Here is a 25,582-nt window from a genome sequence, read left to right on the forward strand (position 1 = left end):
GTCTAACAAAACAGTCCAGCCACGCAGTAATAACATGTCTAACAAAACAGTCCAGTCACGCAGTAATAACATGTCTAACAAAACAGTCCAGCCACGCAGTAATAACATGTCTAACAAAACAGTCCAGCCACGCAGTAATAACATGTCTAACAAAACAGTCCAGCCACGCAGTAATAACATGTCTAACAAAAAACAGTCCAGCCACGCAGTAATAACATGTCTAACAAAACAGTCCAGTCACGCAGTAATAACATGTCTAACAAAACAGTCCAGCCACGCAGTAATAACATGTCTAACAAAACAGTCCAGCCACGCAGTAATAACATGTCTAACAAAACAGTCCAGCCACGCAGTAATAACATGTCTAACAAAACAGTCCAGCCACGCAGTAATAACATGTCTAACAAAACAGTCCAGTCGTATATAACATGTCTAACAAACAGTCAGCCACGTAGTAATAACATGTCTAACAAAACAGCCAGCCTCGCAGTAATAACATGTCTAACAAAACAGTCCAGCCACGCAGTAATAACATGTCTAACAAAACAGTCCAGCCACGCAGTAATAACATGTCTAACAAACAGTCCAGCCACGCAGTAATAACATGTCTAACAAAACAGTCCAGCCTCGCAGTAATAACATGTCTAACAAAACAGTCCAGCCACGCAGTAATAACATGTCTAACAAAACAGCCCAGCCACGTAGTAATAACATGTCTAACAAAACAGTCCAGCCACGCAGTAATAACATGTCTAACAAAACAGCCAGCCACGCAGAATAACATGTCTAACAAACAGTCAAGCCACGTAGTAATAACATGTCTAACAAAACAGCCCAGCCACGCAGTAATAACATGTCTAACAAAACAGTCCAGCCACGCAGTAATAACATGTCTAACAAAACAGTCCAGTCACGTAGTAATAACATGTCTAAACAAAACAGTCCAGCCACGCAGTAATAACATGTCTAACAAAACAGTCCAGCCACGTAGTAATAACATGTCTAACAAAACAGTCCGGCCACGCAGTAATAACATGTCTAACAAAACAGTCCAGCCACGTAGTAATAACATGTCTAACAAAACAGTCCAGCCACGCAGTAATAACATGTCTAACAAACAGTCAAGCCACGTAGTAATAACATGTCTAACAAAACAGCCCAGCCACGCAGTAATAACATGTCTAACAAAACAGTCCAGCCACGCAGTAATAACATGTCTAACAAAACAGTCCAGTCACGTAGTAATAACATGTCTAACAAAACAGTCCAGCCACGCAGTAATAACATGTCTAACAAAACAGTCCAGCCACGCAGTAATAACATGTCTAACAAAACAGTCCAGCCACGCAGTAATAACATGTCTAACAAAACAGTCCAGCCACGTAGTAATAACATGTCTAACAAAACAGTCCAGCCACGCAGTAATAACATGTCTAACAAAACAGTCCAGCCACGCAGTAATAACATGTCTAACAAAACAGTCCAGCCACGCAGTAATAACATGTCTAACAAAACAGTCCAGCCACGTAGTAATAACATGTCTAACAAAACAGTCCAGCCACGTAGTAATAACATGTCTAACAAAACAGTCCAGCCACGCAGTAATAACATGTCTAACAAAACAGTCCAGCCACGCAGTAATAACATGTCTAACAAAACAGTCCAGCCACGTAGTAATAACATGTCTAACAAAACAGTCCAGCCACGTAGTAATAACATGTCTAACAAAACAGTCCAGCCACGATAGTAATAACATGTCTAACAAAACAGTCCAGCCACGCAGTAATAAACATGTCTAACAAAACAGTCCAGCCACGCAGTAATAACATGTCTAACAAAACAGTCCAGCCACGCAGTAATAACATGTCTAACAAAACAGTCCAGCCACGTAGTAATAACATGTCTAACAAAACAGTCCAGCCACGTAGTAATAACATGTCTAAACAAAACCAGTCCAGCCACGCAGTAATAACATGTCTAACAAAACAGTCCAGCCACGCAGTAATAACATGTCTAACAAAACAGTCCAGCCACGCAGTAATAACATGTCTAACAAAACAGTCCAGCCACGTAGTAATAACATGTCTAACAAAACAGTCCAGCCACGTAGTAATAACATGTCTAACAAAACAGTCCAGCCACGCAGTAATAACATGTCTAACAAAACAGTCCAGCCACGTAGTAATAACATGTCTAACAAAACAGTCCAGCCACGCAGTAATAACATGTCTAACAAAACAGTCCAGCCACGTAGTAATAACATGTCTAACAAAACAGTCCAGCCACGCAGTAATAAAATGTCTAACAAAAACAGTCCAGCCACGCAGTAATAAAATGTCTAACAAAAAACATGTAACAAAACACCAGCCACGTAGTAATAACATGTCTAACAAAACAGCCCAGCCACGCAGTAATAACATGTCTAACAAAACAGTCCAACCACGTAGTAATAACATGTCTAACAAAAACAGTCCAACCACGTAGTAATAACATGTCTAACAAAACAGTCCAGCCACGCAGTAATAACATGTCTAATTATTTATTTATGTTCATTATTTGTTCACATATTCAAAGGCCAACTACATTTCCTAAAAAAATATAGTTTCTTTGAAACATTAATTGCATTAGGAAATATATATCGATGACCTAAGATGAGGTTACAATACCAAACAAATGCAAGATTTCCTGCGTAATAATATGATAACAGTTGAGATTCATTTCGCTGTTTTGCCTCTAGTGCAGTGATTATCAACTACCGTGCAGTATTTAGGACGGCGGTGTGAAACATACGACGACCCACGTTATGAAACTTAGCATTTTGTTTATTTTAATTCAATTGTTCGGAAGGTGATGATCAATGTAGTATTAACAGTAAGTTACTTTTGCGACTCCATAAAATTATCGATCTCGTTTTACATTCCCATTAGTGGGCCTTTAAAATTCATTAGATAGGGTACTGTAACCGTTGTAGTAATTGAATACATATGAAGGAAGATAAATCTTACAAATAATAGTACCGTCTTCAAGAACCGAAGCTTATTTACAACAAGGACGTCGATCTACAATTTATCACTTATAAATTCTTGCTTACAGCTAACAAAAATGTAAGTTGTAAACTATGAATATTATTAACGTATACATGTGAAGCTTCGGGATATTTCTGTGTATTGAAATTGTACCAGATGGTTAATCGTGGTAACGATTGGGATTTTAGTACGACAAGGCCGATATCTGGGTCGCCGATAGGTGGCTCCAGCAGTCGGAAAGTTTGTGTTGTCATTACCTGCAAAGCTGAAAAAGTCGTGTTTGACTGTTGAGAGAACCTGTCCAGTGGGAAACACTATGAATCGCCGAGCTAAGGTGCAGAGTGCTGAAGAAACGGCCAATACATATCTAGAAACAGGCGACTCCGAGAGTCCAAGAGTGTCACCAATACAAGTGTAAAAAGTACCGGTAGCGAAAAATCGCAAAGCGCACAACAGCACAGTCATGGGTGTCAGTGCTTGGCAGCGTTGTGTCGTTCTCTCTAAAAATGGCGAAATCAGCGTTAAAATATACATAATCGTGTTCTGACGAAATCTGTATCTAATAAATATGTCTGCGTCAGGTAATGTGTCCAGAGGATTACCCAAACGACGGTAAATTGGTACACGTCTTCGGCGTCGGCGTCTTCGCTGTAAGCGACGCAGCAGTCCTCGAATGTCCGCCATATTTGAGAATTCGATTACAGACTTGAGAATGCTTAGGACCGTTCTCAAATATCGGCCCGTTCTCAACTTAAAATTTGAGAATTGAGAATTAAAGGTGATAAAAACAGATTTTAAATATGCTATTTTTGTGTTGGTGTTTGTTAATTGTGGTGCACTTTATGATTTCCAACAAAAAATACAGATTGTATTTGACGTAATTTCCATAAAATGTGCTTGAAACGAAGTCCACAACGACCCTTGTCTAGAACGATCGCATCGCTTATCGCCCCTGATATCACCAGGTGGCCGTAGATTCGTGACGTCATATGAGACAAACAGCTGTGACAAGAGCCGGGAAATTCATATGGGGCAGTGTTGCGGTATTGGCGATTATAGATATTTAAAACAGTCGCGCTACGTGTAATTGCTATATTGATAAGTGGACATGAATCCGTATATATAATATACAATCTATAACATACCCTGATAAAATAAAAACGATCGATTACTCATTCTAATCGTCATATTCTGGGCTATAAAATTGTTATATTCTTTAGGTCAAAAGTCATTTGACATCGTGTAGGCTACGGGTGTGTCAACTCAGGTTCGAGGAGGTTACGCTTGACTTTTTTTTGTAAATTAAAAACTCTAAACATAGACTTTAAAGCTTATATCAACAATAAGAAATATAAGTTTGCAAGAAAATGGACCAAAACATCAATGACACTACATGCTACATGTACATACATATAATGCATATAAAGTAGACCACGCCACCTTTCATACCCTTTCTAAAATCCTATCATACCGCGACAAACGTGCCCCTATCCCGCCTTATATATGTACTACACACCTCTATTTCCTATTTGGAACTTAATCCTTCAGAACACCGCACAGAAAGGGTTAGGCTTATTTATTTTTTAAAGCTCTGTAATGAGTTTTTACGGATTTATTCCACAAAACTTCGGGGCTTTCCGTGTACGAAAATAGAATAACATGTACAATAGTAACACTACACGCACGACCGATAAAAAAGACGGGACAAAACACAGGTACTAGATACAATGACCAAATATGCATGAAATGTACTCGTGGACAAAATATGCATGTTTAATATAACACAGGGCCATGAAACAACATATTTCTTATAAAACACAAATCATTCACAAGACCGCTTCATTATATATTATCTAAGCGTGCACAGTTTTGGAAATAACAAACCTGTCGACCTTAAGTAAATTTTAAAAGTATACGTACAGTCCACAAGATGAGTACCCAAATTGGCCAAATTGGCGAGCATTGTGGTGTTTTGAGGGTTCGGGGGAGACCCCCGGGAAAACATATTACGATTCAAAATGGCTGAGATATGAGTTTCACAATGTATTTTAATGATTTTGCGAGCGGCGAAGGCGCGATATTTTGGTGTTTGGGGGTCCGAAGGTCTCCCCCGAGAAGGAAAAATATTACTATTTACAATGGCTGTGATGAGTTTTACGATGTATTTTGATAATTTTAAAGCGTTTTTAACATTGTAATTTTTCGATTTTAAATTACCTGCATTTAAATAATGATAATATTGTTAATGTCGTCATATCATTATGCAACCCTGCTCGATCTGAACATACCGGCTTCGTGAGATGAACGCCATCGGCACATTGTTGTTTAACTCAAAGTACAAAGAAATTTAATAATGAATTAATTGTCTTGCTAAGATTTTTTGAACTACATGCAGTAGAGTCCCTAAAGTGAAGTATGAAAACTGTTTAGGAGGACCCTTTTTTCTTTTAAATGCGCAGAACATTTCAGTCGACGAAAATGGGGGGCAAAAAGACACAACAGATAAATAACCTGAGTGTATTTTTTATGTCTCCGTATGCTTGTAACGGATGATTTTTTTCATCAAAACGTAGGTCTAAAGAGATGGGCCGCAATAATTGTCCATTTTCACTACGATCTTATTTTGCACATAAAATTACCAGTATGTATATCAAAACTCCCCGGTTAATTTTATGTGTAAACTATGAATTACATACATGCACAGTCGTATTACTCCAGGGTGGACTGAATGGGAAAGTAATACGTATTCATTCGTGAAAAATGACCTTACCCCTCACATGATACTCCACATGATATATGTACTCGACATTAATGACATCATCATTTACATATAGTGACGTCATTTTATAGGTTATGACGTCAATAATGTGTCATTATGTAGGGGATAAATCACGCTACCCAATAAGTCGAAATATAACATATTTTTTCTCCGTGTGTATTTCCGTAAGTACTAAGACCTGTGGCTAAAATACACATGCATGTTGACAGTTCCGCGATCGGCACACCGGCTTCCGGTAGTTGATTGTCTCAGATGACGTCACAACTCATCGGAACTCATGGGAGGTAAGTCACAGAAAAAAAATCTGTCGTCGAAAAGATGTGAAGATTGTTTTCATTAATTTTACTATTTAGAGACAAAATATAAGCAAATATCAAACTGGTATATGTTTAGATAGGACATACAAATGTTTCTAGCGTATTATCTCATTTTCCACGTCCCTTCTGTTTTTATCACCTTTAAGAACGTTTGTGAAAGCCAAATTTAAGCATATGCTTAAAGTTAAGCATATACTCAAAGTTAAGAATTAAGAACGGACTTAAGATGTTTTGTGCAAGCGGGGTCTGAGAATTGAGAATTAAGAATTGAGAATTAAGAAGTTTTGTGCAAGCGGGGCCTGGAGGCAGTTCAGGAACAGAAAACTGACGAAAGACAGGCATGCAGATATTTCCTTCGTATATTACAGAGAGAGCGACCAACACAGTCAACCACTCAATTAATTAATTTACATGTGTCTTCTGTCGCCTTCAGTTTGAATATGAGATAGTCTAGTGGTGGATATATTGCGTCAGTGATAATAACTCCTGGAGTCTTAAGGATGCATTCATACTCACGTTTTTATGAAAAAGTTTGCAGTGTTTTTATAGGAAAGTAAATATGAGCTCAAATTTGATTGATTGTTGGTGCAATAAGTTATTAAATATCCATTTCCTACTGTGAACATAACTAAATATTACGTGTATGATATAATTAGGATGTTGAGAGTAAGTATTGTCATCATTCTGTAGATATTTGCTGGAAATACGTATATTCGTAAAACCTTTGACTAGTTTGATCGAGAGAAAAAAATGCATCAGTTTGATGAAACCCAAAACGCAAATCATTTGAAAAAGAACGGCAATACTTAATTGTTTGTAGTTGTTATACGTGTCATTTGGTGTTTCTTAAGAGAGATTGAGAGATTATGAATGACATAAAGTCATATTAATCCAACACTGTAGGAGAGAATACTCTGTATTTGCCTATTACAGAGCTATCTGCCCTTGCGGGTGGGTATTGGTTGTGACGTCATGTGTTTGCGAGCGTAACGTCATACTTTTCGGCGAAAACGACGCAAATTGCGCTCACAAAATAATGACGTAACAACCAATACCTATCCGCAAGGGAGCTAACTCTGTAATATGCAAAGACGGAATTGAAGGAAATGCCACCTCACTACATATTTTTTAATGTCAATTTCTCTAAAAATGATACCAGTGAAAGAAATTATCAAGATGGCCCGGTGTAACACACTCTTAGTTTTATGCAACAAACAAACTAATTCGACATTGCATATCTTAAATCTACCACATGTAGATGGTATAGAGTTTGCATTATAACCTTAATAAAACAAGCCATTTTATGAATTGCCAATGTGAATGAACTCCTTGATAAATTTTTAAACTGAAAATATTTATTTAGCCATCGTGCCGATCATATGTTGTTACGCGCTGTCGCGACTTATTATTTTATGGAGTTTGATGTAGTCTTTATCTGGTTTAGTGAAATGGAAAATGTTTAGTCCTTCAAATGTATTATTCGCCATAAACCAGCCATGTCGTGACAAATTGTGGGCTGAAGGCCATTCTGTTAGACTAATCATCATAACTAATGCATCTGAGGCTCGTATTAAGAACAAATACAGAAACAGTAAAGTGTCTGGAATTTCTTTATTTTTAACTGCATTAAGGTATGTCGGAAATGCAACTACATTTAGATAATGAGATGGTACGACGAAAACCTAAACAGCAATCCAGCTATACATATCACGTAATCTGACACATTCAAACGCAACCAACGTTGAAGAGCTCATGTGAAATACTCTTCCTTAAAGTGATTTACCGTATTTTTTCATTCTCACGAATCGAGATAAGCTTTGAATATGTTATTTATCACCAAAAAGAAGTAACATTTTGAAAATTAATGCACTTTCAATACATTGGTTTTTATTTAACAATACAAATAAGAACACAATTGTTTTAGCAGTACTACCAAAAATCATTTTATGTACATCTATAGTAAAGCGAAATGAGTACCTGCGGTCAGACCATCAAGCCAAATTGTGGTGTACAATTTCATTTCACATTTTTACAGTGTTGTAACTTACGTTTATAAGGCATCTGAAGCCATTTATATGATTTTCACTGCTTATTTCATCAAACCTTATGGTTTTCATTAGACGACTAATGATGAAGCATGCAAAACTGTCTTAACCACCAAAAACTATATAAATTTAATAAGCATTTACTAGTCTGTTTACCATTATATGGTTTTGTTTGTCCTGTGTATGTTGTAAAATGTCACATTACTTTTTTAACTCATAAATGTTCCGGGAACGGAAAACAGGTTAAAGTAGTCAATAGGATCCGATTTGATATCTGGCGAGTTGATGACCTTATGTCTTTCACAAACTCACAAAAGTGTATGCGTCACGAAGATCTCGTCCATTGTCCTCGAGATCTGGCGGTCGCCTATAGCATTATTTATCTTCATTTGATATATCAAATTCCATATCAGAATTCGATGGGAATAAATCAGTTGAAAACTATTGAAAGTATATCAGAATCGTTTTCTGAATAATATTCCATATTAACATGTCTCGTATATGCAGGTGTCACTCATCTAAATTACCTAGTATCGTGCTAATCGGCGGAGTGACTACATTAACCCTTATAGTGCCGTAGGGCCGATTTGGGCCGATCTTCTGGTTTCCAGAGTGCCATAGGACCGATCGGGCCGATCTTCGGGTTTCCAGAATGCCAGAGGGCCGATTGGGCCGATATCAAAAATACCAGACTTCCGGTATGATGTATACACAGTGAGGACACGATTGAATACGACTCCGGCTGTTTGTAAGTTTTCTGTCATTATATTGTGCCATTGTTCCACTGAAACTAATTACGTGATTCAGTTTTGAATTCTTGACAACCCTACACAAACTGTTATTTCAAACTATCGCCAGAAAAGTGTTTTCGACTCGTTTTATTTGGTGACTTCGTATATGTGTAACAAACCACCATGATCATTGAACTTCTCAGTTGAAAACTTGAACGACTCGAACAAATCCATCCAAGAAGTTACAATTCCCCATATAGAGGAAAAGGTTAATAAAGAAGCAAATGAACGTTTGGCGAAATGCCCGAGTCGAACAAATATTCCTGTACTGACTTCACAAGCATCAGTAAATGTTTCCAGCAACTTGCAAAAGGCATTACAAAACATTTTGAAAAATTGGATGACGATATTTCAAGTATAAACGTCAGAGTAAATAAGGCTGAAGACCAAATTGAATCATTGAACTTCTCAGTTGAAAACTTGAACGACTCGAACAAATCCATCCAAGAAGTTACAATTCCCCATTTAGAGGAAAAGGTTAATAAAGAAGCAAATGAACGTTTGGCGCTCGAGGTGTAGGGTAGAAAGTGGAATCTTGTAGTGAGGGGAATAAAAGGGGATACAAAGAAGAAACCTCAAGACTCCTTGATGAAAATACGCGACTTCTTCAAAGTCCATCTCAAAATAAATGATGACATCGTCAATCTCATGTTGTTCCAAGCCGTTCATAGACTGCCCAATGGCCCCGAAGGCAAACGGAACATCATTGTAAGATTCCTGTCACTTATGGACCGCGACATCGTTCTGAACCAAGCCCTGTCGGCTCTTGGATCTAAATCAGGATTTTCTGTCGTGCCCGACCTTCCACCTCCCTTAGCAAGACTAAGATATGAACTACTTGGAGAAAGAAGACAGATGAATCCAAAAGAACGGTCAAAGCACAAACTAATATATCTAAAGGAATCACTATTTCTGAAGTTGGTCAGGAAAAGGTAAACAGTGACAATGGAAACGGCGCAATGAAAATTATAGACAACTTATAATAAAAACGCAATGTGGTTTTTTTCTCATCGAGTTGTGAAATCAAATTTTTATTCATTTAAAATTTGACTATATTGGAAAAAATGTTATGTATTCCATATCCCACATTAATTAATTGTAGATCAAGGCGCGGAAGCTAATGAATATGCATGCAAATTTTGATTGTGACGTCATCTGGTAACAGGCGCCATTGTTCCGGTCTCCGGTAAATCGGAGACTTTTTATTAGCTTTTATATAGTTTATCAACGTCCAACGTGCTGAAAATTGTCATAGAGACTGTGTTTAACGATCTCTACACACGGGGAGTGGTGTTCGGAGTCCCCGTCCACCAAGGAATTAGATTCAACCGACTTTCGCCATGCCACCCGCTAGAGGTCATGGAGGGTCTGCCAAAGCGACCGATAGGAAGGAGGCAGTGGTCACGCGTTCTTCGGAACTAAGAGGAAGCAACAACAGACGCAATTCCAACCCGTTTCTGACAGATTCTTGGTTCTGCAAGATGTGCCAGAAGGTGGATAATGACCCTAATGCCAAAATGTTGGAATGCGAACGGTACCGAGATCGCTTCTGTATTTCGTGCCTACAGATAACGGCCGAGGAATACAAGTTCCTCAATAAAACGGACTCTCTGTGGTTCTGTTCGCCATGCATGGTGGCTGTGAAGAAGAACCTCCATACAGAATCTATAGTGGAAAACAGATGTGCCGAAATTATGACAGCATTCGAGGACAGAATTAAGAGCTTGGAACTTGAGGTACAATCTAAATGTGGATCGGAAGAAGTGCGGGAAATAATCAAGGAAGAACTGGCCAAACTGGCAGGCTCTCCCCAGACAACCCCCACACCACAGACTACAACATCTACTGTGCTGTCGGAACTCAACGACAAGAAACGCAGAGAAAACAACATTATCGTTTTCGGGATGGTAGAAAAAGAAGACGCCGAGGAGACAAAACGGGATGACAAGACAGTGGTATCGAAGATGCTCAAGACGTGTAGAGTCACAAGCGAGGCACTTGATAACATTCCAAAAATTATCCGATGGGGGAAAAAGCAGGAGGAGAAAACACGACCCATTTTAGTCACCTTTGGATGCATTGCCGATAAAATTGCGTTCTTCAAAAATATACGCAATCTAAAACATCCGAAGACTACAAATCAATTCGGATTAGCAACGATCTGACTAAAACAGAGAGAGAAGAGGAAGCTGTACTAAGAGAGGAAGCGAAAAACCGAAACGATACGGAAACTGGGGGTTTCACCTACAGAGTAAAAGGTCCTCCCTGGAACAGAAAAATTGTGAAGATCAAAACGAAAACTCAGGGAGAAAACTAAAGGATAGTCTGGGCTGCTGCTACACAAACGCCGACAGTCTTCTAAACAAACTAGATGAGTTAAAACTAAGGGTTCAAGAGAACGAGAGCGGTATAGATGTTATAGGTATAACTGAAATCTACCCCAAAAATTACAGATTTTTACCAAGCAAAGCAGAGCTAAATATTCCCGGATATGAACTCTTCATCAACGAGAACGACCCTAATCGACACCGTGGGATAGGTATATATATCAAGGATGGCCTTAAACCAGTGGAAATGAGCATTAAAACCAGCTTTAAAGAGAGCGTCTGGGTTAAACTTACATCGCCAGATAACGGAAAAGTGTTGATCGGCTGTATCTATAGGAGTCCTAATTCCGATAAGGATAACAATGATGAGTTACATAATCTAATTATCAAAGTTTCGGCAGATAAAGAGTTTTCACGCTTGTTAATATTTGGTGATTTTAACTTCCCAAGTATTGATTGGAGCACATGGACATCAAGGGGAGATAGACAAGGAGAAAACTTGATAGAGCTTTTAAGGGACAACTACCTCCATCAACATTCCAATAAATGCACCCGCGCCCGAGAGGGAAACGAGGCAAATATCCTTGATTTAATATTAAGTAACGAAGAAGAGATGGTAAATGATATTAATTATGATAGCCCTATAGGGAACAGTGATCACGTCCTTATATATTTTAAATACGCATTCCGGAAAACGGAATCCAAAAATGTTCAACCAGGTTATAACTTCCACAAAGGAGACTATACCAACATGAAGAAGGAACTACGGGAAGTGGACTGGGACGAAACCTTGTCTAACCTAGATATTGAAGACGCTTACAACACCTTTCTTCGTATTTTTCATAATATTGCAGATAAGCATATTCCAAAAAGGAAGAGCGCACCCACAAATATAAAAAACGTCCTGGCTTTAAACAGGGACCTTGCGAATAAAATTAACAAAAAGCATCGCGCATGGAAAAGGTTTATGGAAACGGAAACACAAGATCGATATAAGGAGTATGCTAAACTCAGAAACCAACTAAATGGGAACTCCGGAAGGCAAAAAAGGAGATGGAAAAGGAGATTGCACTTACCGCTAAACATCAACCTAAACGAGTCTGGAAATATATAAATGCTAAGAGAAAAATGAGATCGGGGATTTCGGACCTAAAGGGACTGAACGGAGATCAAACACAAGTAGCAACAAGTGATTTGGATAAGGCAGAAGTATTGGTTAATTTCTTCACCAGTGTATTTACTAAAGAACCTCCCGGGGAACTACCTCCGTTCACAGCTAGACCTTTGAGTCAAGTATTTCAAGACACAACAATCAATGAAGTCGTATTAAGAAACTATTTTTCAATTTAGATACTAACAAATCATCAGGACCCGACGGGATGCACCCGAAAGCCCTAAAAGAACTCCGCGACGTTCTATGTACAGCAATTTCGATAATCTTCAACAAATCCCTATCTGAAGGTAAACTACCCCAGTCTTGGAAGGACGCAAATATCACAGCCATATACAAAAAGGGTTCAAAAACCGATCCCGGAAACTACCGACCTGTCAGTCTCACCAGCATCATCGTTAAAACAATGGAAAAACTTATACGTGATAGTATAGTTCAACACATGCAACTGAATAATTTATTCAGCAAAAATCAGTTTGGATTTCTCCCCGGAAGATCAACAACACTTCAAATGCTAATTGTCCTAGATGAGTGGACGCATATGCTGGATACGGGAGGAGAAATTGATGTCATCTATATGGATTTTATGAAAGCGTTTGACAAGGTACCCCATCGCCGTCTAATACACAAACTCTACAATTATGGAATCAGCACAAGAACTGTTAAATGGGTAGAAAATTTTAAGTGATAGACATCAAAAAGTGGTGGTAAACGGATCTGCATCTAATTTACAGAACGTACTTAGCGGCATTCCTCTAGGAAGCGTATTAGGACCTATTCTTTTTGTCCTCTATATTAATGACATGCCAGAGAATACTGCTTCCTCATGTCCTCTATTCGCCGATGATACTAAATTATACCGCAAAATAGGAAATGAAGAGGATCGGGAAATTCTACAAGCAGACCTGGATAATCTTCAAAAGTGGTCAGATGACTGGCTTCTAAAATTTCATCCGAATAAATGCAAGGTACTGCAAGTTAAGGGATCGCCAAATAATAACAGAACATATCGTCTCGCGAACCAATCTGGAGAAGTCATACTGGAAAAAATCGTCAGCGAAAAAGACATAGGAGTAACGGTAGATGCCAATTTGGACTTTCGGACCCATATTCAAAATTCTATAAATAAAACAAACTCAGTCCTCGGCATTATCAGAAGATCGTTTACATATCTGGACAAAACGTTGTTTAAACAGTTATTTAAGGCACTGGTAAGACCGCACTTGGAATATGCAGCCAGCGCATGGAGCCCATATAAACTTAAAGACTGTCAGATGATAGAAAACGTACAACGGAGAGCTACCAAGCTTCTATCAGGATTTAAAGATCCGTCATACGAAGAGCGATTAAAAAAACTGAAACTCCCAACACTTAAACATCGCAGGATTAGAGGGGATTTAATAAACGATTTTAAGATTGTAAACAAAAAATTCGACGAGAGAGTTACCTCTAACATATTTGTTAATGATACGAACGAAAGAACTCGAGGCCATACATTTAACAACGTTGCAACACGGAGCTAAGGAAAAACTCTTTCACGTTTAGGGTAGTTGATACCTGGAATTGTCTACCAGAGTCTGTCGTTAATGCAGAGACTACTAAAGATTTTGAGATACTGCTAGTTAACCATATGAAGGATGTCTTATGATATGAACATAGAGGCTTCTAGCCTGCGTCCATTATTTTCCATTAAATCCATTAAAATTTTATGGGGTTAATGATAGTATGATTGAAACATAATACAATAATTACATTCGAATGAAGATTGTTTCCAAAGTGCTTACACACATGCAGGCTATGTAATGCTCATTTAGAATCTAATCTTACGGGCACGCTCCCACAGTGTGACAAATATTTGTTCACCTGTACTCGGGTAGGTTCCCGTATGAAAAGCACGTGATTTTGGTCGGGTAGCTGCTACACAATCTTATAACAAAACATAGTAAACAGGTAATGGAGATGTTTGTTGATAGTGTTCAAATTCAATAAGTTCAAGTTCATGCACACAAATGGCACAAACTTACAGGATACTTACAGTGGCGTAGCTAGGTTTGGATAGGCCTGCATGCCTTGGGGTGCAGGGTCCAGGGGCGAAGCCCCGGTAGGGAGTATGGGGGGCGAAGCCCCCCAGAAGCTGACGGGAACTTGTTACAATGTAGTAATCATTTTACTCCAATGGTCAAATGGAGGTCACGATATTTAGTTGATAACAATGCAGAACTAAATTTAGTTTACGTGTTGGTTTGTTTATGACAGCCAGTCAAAGACCACTGTCAAAATTGCATAAATTGCGTTAGAAGGGACCAGTCCACGACCACCTCAATTAAAAAAAAACTAAACATAGTATTTATAACCTATTTTTCTACCTATTCTGTTCTAATTCTAACAATTACAACAACAAAAAATATTTTCTAAATCAACAATCTGTTCATATTCGACAAAAATAAAAGTCAACCATGCCATGAGTAGACACCGAATTGGTATTCGTAAGTGTTTCCCGATTCAAAAGCCACATTTGCTTGAGGGATTTTTGTGAAGAAGTCTAATATTGTCTTCGACAAGATTCAAACAATCAAATTTAACAACTAAATGCACGTGGTAACCGGAAATATATAGACTATTATACATAATAAATTTCCAGAATGGCCAATCTTCAAATCTTTCTAATGTGCACAAAGTTATGTTAGGCATATAGTTGGACATATCATATGTATTTATACGTAATTTATATTCTGCAGCGTTACGTGTATTCAAATGTTGTGTTTTTTCTGACTGTATAAAAATGTAAGTCAGAATATTTTTGCATGCTTGAGCATGCAAGCATGCACGGGCGCTACGCCACTGACTTAGCGAACTTACTAGGCGCATGTAATATCTGTTATACATAAATATATGGGGGAAAAACATAGAAGTTTATTATACACTGTATTATAGAATATTGAATAAAAACAAGCAAATGTCTGGTTCACCTACCAGATATAAAAACACGGATAAATATATATGGAAGAATGAAGTATACTAGTCTATATTTCTATGGAATTGGATACATTGAAACAACATGATTTGTTCTGTCTACTTTATACTAGGTATAAAGACATATATATAGAAAATTATTTACATATATAATAATTGTAAAGTGCTGGCTAAACGATATGTATATATACATTCAATGATTAAGCATTCTGCTACACATGCTAGATTGTTACCACAAATAAAAAATCAGATTTAAAAACATTAAAAATTACTTTGCAATCTGTTCCAAATCTGAAAAAAGTATATGTTATGAATTATGTTATCTTACGATGAAACTGGGAAAAACTATGATATTGATGGAATTGGTATTGGTAGAATATTGGTATAATGATATAATATACAATACATTTTACATAGTTTGGCAGTTTTCATCATCTCTGGCATAATTGATATGAAAACATCCTCTAATATACCTTTGAATTAAGTCTTGTTTTTCTTGAAGTTGAATTTGATCAAATGTACTTTTAATTATCAATAAAACCAATTGGAACATAGTTGGTTATTACGAAAGGTATAAAAATAAATATGATATAAATTTTTTAATTGATACTCATTCAAAAACAGAAGTAGAGAATAAGTGGAAATCTGAATGGGGTTATGAAGCTTGGTTCAACTCGTACACATCAATGAGCCGTGGTGTTGCTATACTTTTTAATAATACATTTAGTTATAGACTTTTATCAGTAACAAAAGACAGGACAGGTAATACTATTATGTTAGATATAAACATCATCTCAAGTAATAGCAATTTAACACTTGTGGCAGTTTATGGTCCCAACGACACAGATAGTGAATTCTATAATTTTCTGTTAGATCTTCGTGAAAATAAACCTATAATTTTAGGGGGTGACTGGAGTGTACCACAGAGTTATACAACGGACACTAAAAATTACGTAAATAGGAATAATGAAAACAATCGAAAGGAAATTGTCTCAATGATTGAAAAGTTTGATTAAGTAGATATATGGAGGGAGCATAATCAGGATAAAAAATTATTTACATGGCATGGTCCCCACAGAAAACAAGCTAGACTTGACTATTTTTTTATTTCATCAAATTTAATTCCCTTTGTATGTAAAACTGATATTGGTACAAGTTATAGATCTGATCAATCGCCAATTTCTTTAATCATAAAATTCATTGATCAGCCCAAAGGAAAAGGAACATGGAAGTTCAACAATAGTCTATTAAATGATATTGAATATATAAATCTTGTCAAAAATTGTATGAGGGATACTGTTGAACAATATGCTATCAATCCTGAGGAAGAAGACATTAACAATGTATTATTATCGATAAGTGATCAACTGTTTTGGGAAACTTTGAAATTAACGATTAGGGGGAAAACTATTGCCTACTCAACATTCAAGAAGCGAGAGAGGAATAAAATAGAGAATGATCTAGAGTTAAAACTAGGGAAATTACAGCAAGATAAAAATAGAAATCAAAATTAAATTGAAGAAGTAGAAAATGAGTTGAAATTGATAAGAGAAAACAAAATTAAGGGCATTATACTGAGAGCCAAATCAAAATGGAAAATCGAAGGCGAGAGAAGTTCTAGTTTTTTCAAGAAAAGTTAATCCCAAAGCTAATTATAGAGACAGGTGACGAACTTACAAACATACAAGAAATTTTAGAAGAGCAAAAAAATTTTTATCAATCACCATATTCCAGTTCAGATGTCAGTGATAATACTGTAAATGAAACATTTTTTGATGATGGAAATCCTTTCATAAATAAATTAACCAATGAACAAAGTAGTATATTAGAGGGGAAAATAAATTACCAGGAATGTCTGAAATCACTGAAAAATATGAATAACAATAAGTCACCTGGAATGGATGGGTTTACTGTTGAATTTTATAAATTCTTTTAGACTGATATCAACAGATTATTAATTGATTCTCTTAATCAAGCTTATGACGAGGGAGTACTTTCTATATCACAACGCCAAGGGCTGATTACATGTTATATGTAAAAAATTGGAGGCCGATATATTTACTGAATGTAGATTACAAAATAGTTTCTTCAGTTATTTCAAATAGACTCAAAACAGTTTTAGATAGTATCATTAGTGAAACACAAAAGGGCTTCCTCAAAGATAGATATATTGGCGAATGTACAAGGTTGATATATGACATTATTGAAAATACAGAGAAAGACAATATTCCAGGTTTATTATTACTAATTGATTTTGAAAAAGCCTTTAACTCTTTAGAATTTAATTTTATCTATAAAACACTTAATTTTTATGGCTTTGGTCCATCATTTATAAAATGGATAAAACCATAAAATGATAATTCATGTTGTGTATTGAATGCAATATTCATGGTAATGAATCATTGTTCATGGTCATTGTTCTATTTATGCCGTGGAGTAAGACAAGGCGACCCTATTAGTCCTTATATTTTATCATATGTGTTGAAATTCTAAGTTCAGTCGTTAAAATGAATCCGAACATCAATGGTATCAAAATAAACAACTCCGAGTACTTGATAAACCAATTTGCAGATGACACGTCTTTTACTTTATCTGATGATCCCAACTCCTTAAATAGTGTACTTGAAATTTTGAATGATTTTGGTAATATTTCTGGTCTTAGAATAAATGTTGAAAAAACACAAGCAGTTTGGATTGGGGCAAAACGGGGTTGTGGCGAGGAAATCCTTCCAGAAAGAAATTTGAGTTGGAACCATTCAGGAAAATTCAAACTATTAGGAATTACTTATAACCTTCAATTCGAAAATATTTTTGAAGATAACTTCAGACAAAAGTTAACTGCTGTACAAACTCTTCTGCATGATTGGTCATTCAGAAACCTCACATATATAGGGAAGGTAACTATTATAAAATCGTTAGCATTACCCATTTTATACAAACTTTTACTGTTTTACCAGATCCACCCAAAGAAATTATCAGTGAATTACAAAAATGCTTCTTTGAATTTTTATGGAATGAAAAGACTGATAAAGTAAATCGCACTGTTATGTATAGCGATTATAATGAAGGAGGTCTTCGAGTACCACATATTGTTTCTTTTTGCCATTCTTAAAAAATGTGTTGGATTAAAAAAATACTTGATCCCTTAAATTATTCGCCTTGGAAAACACTGCTTCTGGATAAGATTGAACCATATGGTGGCGATAATTTTTTTCAAATAAAAAGAGAAGGTCTTTTAAAAATTTCAAAATCTCTAAATATTTTCTGGAAAGAGATTCTGAACACTTGGGCAGACTTGTCTGGTGATTATCTCCTCACAACCCCTGACAACGTTGCATCTCAGCCAATCTGGTAAATTAATTACATAAAAATTGATAATAATATAATATTATATAAACAATGGTGTGAAAATGGTGTATACTTTATTGGTGACCTCGTTGGGAATAATGATTTTTTATCATACGATAACTTTTGTGTGAAATATAATTTGAATATTGATTTTATTGAATTTTATGGAATTTTGAATGCAATTCCTAGATCTTGGAAACATATTTTATACCAAAATAATACAAAATTGGAAATGAAATCATGTAAACATACTCATTACTTAAAAAGTCATGAAAAGGTTACCAAATTCTTTTATAAATGTTTATTAACAAAAGTTACAGAAGTACCAAAAAAAAGTCAAGATTCCTGGCAGGACATGTTACATGTCAACATTCCCAAAGAATCCTGGTCAGAGTTTTACTTAATTCAAAGATATATTACAGATGACATAATTTTGCAAAATTTCCAATTCAAACTTCTTCACAGAATAGTATATACAAATACTAAATTAATGCAAGTTCAAATGAGCGAAACGGAACGGTGCACATTTTGCGAAGAGGGGAGAGAAACGTTAATACATTTGTTTTGGGAGTGTTGTCATGTACAATCATTTTTGTCATCTTTTCTATACCTTTTAAGAACGAAATATCACTTAGAACTGCCAAGGACCCCAATTATTATGTTTCTAGGAATTTTGGATAATAAATACAAAGATGTTATCAATTTTGTATTCCTTATGATAAAATATTATGTATACTTATGTAAATTGAAGAAGAAAATCCCTACAATTAGCGACTGGAAAACACACATGTTTTATTATAGAAATGTAGAAATGTATGGGTTACAAACTTATTCAAATAGGAAACAAATTATTATAAATCAAGAATGAAATTTCATTGAAGGTCTTTTAGAATAATTATTAAAGTAATGAAATTTCTATTAAAATACTCTGTCATATTAATAAGGCAACGTCATTAAGTTGTTCTTCATGGTTTTTCTAACTTAACTTTAAAGTGAACAGTCGGGCAAGGATGGCTAAAGTCGGTAAAAATGGTGTGAATGTATCCAGTATTATTTCTTATGAAATGGAAAAATAAAATCTCTCGTCAAAATCTGTCTGCGTACGAAGAAATTAATTTAAAGTATGGGAATTCTAAAACGTCCTCCCGGCTCACTATGTCCGTGGTTACATTTCCACACAGACTCGCTTTCAATGCTTTCAACTTTTCTTTACTTTAATGGTCAGAACTGGGAAACTAAGCAGAACTTGACCGTCGTATTAATATGTGAGAACTTTTGGAAGGCCAATGAACCAGACTGGTTTTCTTTGCCCGACTATTCACTTTAATACTAACGTATATTATATCTGTTGTTGCCTGCTTAAAGTCCTATGAATGTTATCACGCAAACTCCCGAGTGGGTTTTTCTTTCAAATTTGCATAGCAAACATTGAATAACATAATATGTGTTTTCCTTGTTTTTGAGTGTGTTTGTTCAAACAAAAATCAAGTAAATTTTATAATATCATCTGATAAAATGATGTAGATAATTTGTGTACAAATAAGCCCTATATATGTATATTATATAGAAAACACTTTCTTTTTATTGTAATTCAAACTATATAAGACATATGAATGTGACATCAAAAATTGAAAATAAAAAAAAATAAAAAAATAAATAAATAAAAAAAATACCAGACTCCATTTTGCTTTATTTTTTTCCCCGTATATATGACTGAATTTTCCAAATTTTCAACCGACGTCATATTATGACGTCAAATATGACGTAGCATGACGTCATTTACAAAGGATAGACGGCATATTGATCCAGACATTTCCACCGGTTTTTAAGCCTATTACTTGTTTTCATTCAGTTTCATATGCATTACACAGAATAGAGAGACAATTTCATTAATGTTATATCACTATATTCTAATCAATATACTGTACACTATGGTGCTCTTTTATCCTGTATATACATAAACTAACATTATATTTTATTCTCCTAGTCATCTCTCCAATAAAAACGACATAGGAGGACATGTTTACAGGACGACCGGGATCGCACCGAAACATGCGTCTGCTATATAATGATTTTTAAAGCTTTTTTTTTTTTTGCAAATACATGTGAAAAGGTATTCTCAGCTTTATTTGGTCACAGTACAACAAACTAATAATTCGCGGCCTTAACACACTTATTCTTTAGTACATGTATTATATGGATTCTCCATAGCGTTAACGGCATACATTCCTATATATATACCAGTCAATATTTCGGTAAATAAAAATCACATCGCGCTTTAGAACACATAAAAATATTACAATACTGATTAATTCATTGGCTTTTATTAAAATTACACATAATACAATGCATGTATGTATATATGGTATGTGTGAATATATGTATATGAGTTAATTTAATTTCCCAAGAATTGCATATGCAGAATTGTTTTACTTCTTAATTTTTATTAACCAGTTTCAACTGACCCTTGTGGAAACACAATGGACTTTTAGATGGTCATGTTGCTGCTGAAGTTAAATAATGAGTTACTGCTATTGTGAAAAATTTATTCTATACAATGGGTTAGTCTGTATCTAGGGCACAACATGCCATGAACAAGTATATGTATAAATACATGTAATATATGTGTGCTGGTATAGGAAAAATGAGTGGAACAATTTGTTTTAGTTGCAATTCTTTTGCTATTGGATATATATGTAGTGTTTGTTTTTTTGCTTTTTGTTTGTTTTTCGTAATGTCTAAAGTTTGTAGTTCTAATGTAAGTCTGCCATTTTATCTGTATTTTTTGAGGTTCCCAATTGATGATTGATACTGACCTAGTGTCTCTTGGTACACATACATGTAAGCAGTTGTATCAATTGATCCTATCTACAAATGTTACAAATTGTCTGATTCTTTTTCAGTGCACCTCAGTTCTATGTCACTTAAAAATTTAACAATTGTGATATCAAAATCAAGGAATATGTGACATAGCATTATATATAATTTATTGGACAATGTATGAATAACAGAGAAATCTCTCACTTATTTTAAATTTGTAGATACAGTCAAAATTGCCTTAGCGACCCTCTGAATTAAGCGACCGCCTGTTTTAAACGACCATAATTTTTCCTCCCGACGTAATTACCTATATAAATCACTCCAATTAAGCGACTGTCTGTCTTATGCGACAAGCGACCATGATCAAGGTACTCCCGACTATCGATTTCGCTATGTATTAAGCGACCTTACCAAAACCGGAAGTTATAGTCGATACACTCTTGACCTCTCGCGAATTCACGTTTGTACGAGATGAAATGAACACAGCTCACTAGGGACGCTTTCTGCGCCATTATTGTTGTTTTAAGCGTACAGTTCAGACGTACGTATGTTTAGTATGGCTTCGCCTAAACTAAAAGTTTTAACTTTAAACGGACAAGATCGAAGCAATCAGATTACTAGATGCGGGGAAACCGGCCTACAAGGTAGCACAGGATTTTGGAGTTGGAAAAACTCAGATTCAGAATCTACGTAAACGAAAATTAGAATTGATAAATGACTTTGAAACAATGTTCCGGGAGAATCGAAGAGACGGCGTTATCTAACTGGAAATGAAGAAATTAACAGCCTAACATACGAGTGGTTCAAAGACGCTTCGGCAAGAAGGATCAATATCTCAGGTCCGCTACTGAAAACAAAGGCTCTTAACTTTGCGGAGGATTTGGGGAAAAACGGATTTCAAGGCATCACAAGGATGGCTACAAAGTTTTACTAAGGGATTCAACATCGTTTTTGGATCCATGAGCGGAGAAAGGGGTGATGTAAACAAACAAACTGTAGCTGAATGGACTAATAAATTGTCCGAAATCTGTGAATCGTACAATCCAAGTGACATTTTTAACAGTGAATGAAACCGGCATATTTTTAAAGACACCACAAAGAAAACTTTCTACACAAAAGGTGAGGATTGTGCGGGAGGTAAAACGTTCAAAGGAACGTATCACCGTGGCGTTGTGTGCATCAATGACTGGTGAAAAGATAAGACCTTTAGTAATTGGAAAATCCAGGAAGCCTAGGTGTTTTAACAAAATTAAAACGGAGTCATTACCTGTGGACTATTACTTCAACTCAAAGGCTTGGATGACCAGTGCCATTTTTGAGGACTTTCTTAAAAAAATTGAACAGAAAGATGAAAGCACAGAAAAGGAAGATTCTGTTATTTATAGACAATGCACCATCCCACCCAATCTATAGATTTGAGCAATGTTGAAGTAAAATTTCTGCCTCCGAATACAACTTCCTTAACTCAGCCAAATGGACCACTGAGGAATCATTCAGGCGACCAAATTGAAATTCAGGAAACGCCAGGTAATCCATTGATATTTTTTTTTATTATTGAATTCTACGGAATATATTGTCACACATTTAGCCCTTTATAAATCATCTAAATTATAATAGCCTAATCATCTTTATATTTTTTTTTTGGATATTTTACAGATGGTCCATATGGTGAAGGAAGTTGATAAGTGTTCGACTATCTGAGGGGTCAGACATCCTGAAAAAAATCACCATCCTTGACGCCATCCTCTGGTTCAGCAATTCATGGAATGAAGTAGAAAAGTCAGACAATTGTTTAAATTGTTTCATAAGTTAACCCTTTCGCGCAAAAGGCCGGGTCAAAATTAGACCTTCTATGGAATCATGTGAAAATGAAAACATCGAAAACCACAGTGATGATGATGATGATGCCGACGACGATGTGCCATTGGCAGCCATGAAACTTTTTTTCGCGAGAGTTATTTGACTGCGAGTTTCGTGAATTTGTTCATATCGATAATGAACTTTGTACATGTGACACCGAAACAACTGATTGGACAAAGCCTGCTTCAGAATTGCTGAAAGATTTCAGCCATGATGACCATCAATCTGACAGGTGAAAGTGACATTGAGGAACAAGGCCTTTGTGAAAATGCATCCATATCGCTGGAAGATGCACTCAGCATGGGTTGAGAAATTGAAACTGTTTAGTGCTAACAAAGGACATGCAGCCATGCTTCTAGATTTGGTTAAAATGGAAGAGTTTTTAACTTTAGAAACAGTGACAAAATGTAAGCAAGTGAAGATCGATGACTATTTCGGAAGCGTAACTAGGGATCAAGCTGAACTTTTACAACTTCCAATGTCTGAACATTGATTCTGTATATTTGACTGTGTCTATATATTTGACTGTGTCTATTATAGGGTTCATGTATATAATTATTAATATTGTTCTAATCAGCAAATTGATTTTTACTAACATACATTGTATTTTAATTATTATTATTATTTTTTTATAATTTGAAGGGTTGTATCATTTGAACTTATCCAAATTTTAAATCACATGTATCCAAATTTTGATTAAATAATTTTTTTTAAATTATTTTAAATAAATTATTTGAATTTATCAATAGACATAATTTCATGTACTTGTGTTTTATTATTTAGTAATGTAAATGTTTCCTATATCTTGTACTATTTTAATAACAATATATAGTGCAATAAAAAAGTCCAAATGTACATGATGTGTCTTTGCCTGTTTTCGCCGATGAGTAATGATTCAATTAAGAGACCCACTGTCATATGTGACCTTTTTCGCTATCTCCCTTGGAAGGTCTCTTAAAACAATTTTGACTGTATATATTTGTGCTCAACTTTATGCCACAAGAATTTTAAAAAATATGATGTCATAATTAACAAATAGGTGACATAACATAAATAATATATATGGTTACATGTATGAATACAAGAGAAACCCTTTCACTTAATTTAAAGTTATATATCTACTGTATATTTGTATTTGTATGAATGAGTTTGGAGAATCGAATGGAGCAAATCAAATGTGATGAATGAAAGCGATCGAGTAAAAGGAGTGAAAGAGACCTCCTGTGAGAGGCTATATGTTGTAAGAGGGATGAACCCAGGGTCCCAACCCTGGCATCCCTCAAATTTGCTGGGGAATAAAATCGATTTTGAAACCTAAAAAAAAAAAAAAATATTACAATACTGCATGTCCAGGTCATTTTGTACATAATTATGTTTTATGAAGTTTGAGGTTATATACGCTACACTTGTATATAGCAATAAGAAATAAGTTTAATTGACTGTCCACAGAATATGATGTCGGACTACAGACCAAAGAAATTTTGACATATAAATGTGTGTTGAAACTGCCAAAACGGTACCGGCGTCATATAAAATATGGTATGCATATTCAGTTCACTCTGTCAGTATAATGACCGAGGGGATGTGTCTCAGCCGACATGTTTCAGTGAGATAGCACTATAAATTGACAAGAGATTCCACTATAGCAAAGAGACATAGCACGAAAAAAACTTTTAATCAATATGACATAAAACCTAATCAAACAACTTGTTTTATATTTATTACGTCTATCGCTCAATCGTAATAGTATGTATGATCAGAAAGTATTGCATTGTTTGGTAACTTAATTCGTTGAAAACCATGATAAAAATCATTTGGCAACAAATGGAAATACTTTAAAGGTAGGTTTCGCCCAATGAAATATAAAGACTACGAAATTGAAATTTATCCTGTACAAAGATATAATCTTCAGATCATTTTCAATGCATACAGCGAACAATATGGGTGGTCAGTTGCCTAGCTTGACCAGGAAAATACTCCTCTAAAAATAGAGTGAAGTCAAGCTTTACATAGAACATGACGTATTTTTTTTTTTTCCAAAACGAGGCCGCATCAACAGGCGAATTCCCCGAACACCAACTCTGGTAAAGACAAAGGGAGGTGTTTATGTAGGGAACCCTTTGAA

General features: G+C 35.7%; 1 protein-coding gene across 1 annotated transcript; it reads left to right on the forward strand.

Annotated features, from left to right (window-relative positions):
- Nucleotides 1-13,259: 13,259 nt before the first annotated feature.
- On the forward strand, nucleotides 13,260-13,979 carry LOC138330773 (uncharacterized). Its single transcript, XM_069278296.1, has one exon. The coding sequence runs from the start codon at nucleotides 13,260-13,262 to the stop codon at nucleotides 13,977-13,979; it is 720 nt and encodes a 239-aa protein (XP_069134397.1).
- The last annotated feature ends 11,603 nt before the right edge of the window (nucleotides 13,980-25,582 follow it).

The sequence above is a fragment of the Argopecten irradians genome, chromosome 9 (assembly GCF_041381155.1).
Source record: "Argopecten irradians isolate NY chromosome 9, Ai_NY, whole genome shotgun sequence".
Classification (NCBI taxonomy): domain Eukaryota; kingdom Metazoa; phylum Mollusca; class Bivalvia; order Pectinida; family Pectinidae; genus Argopecten; species Argopecten irradians.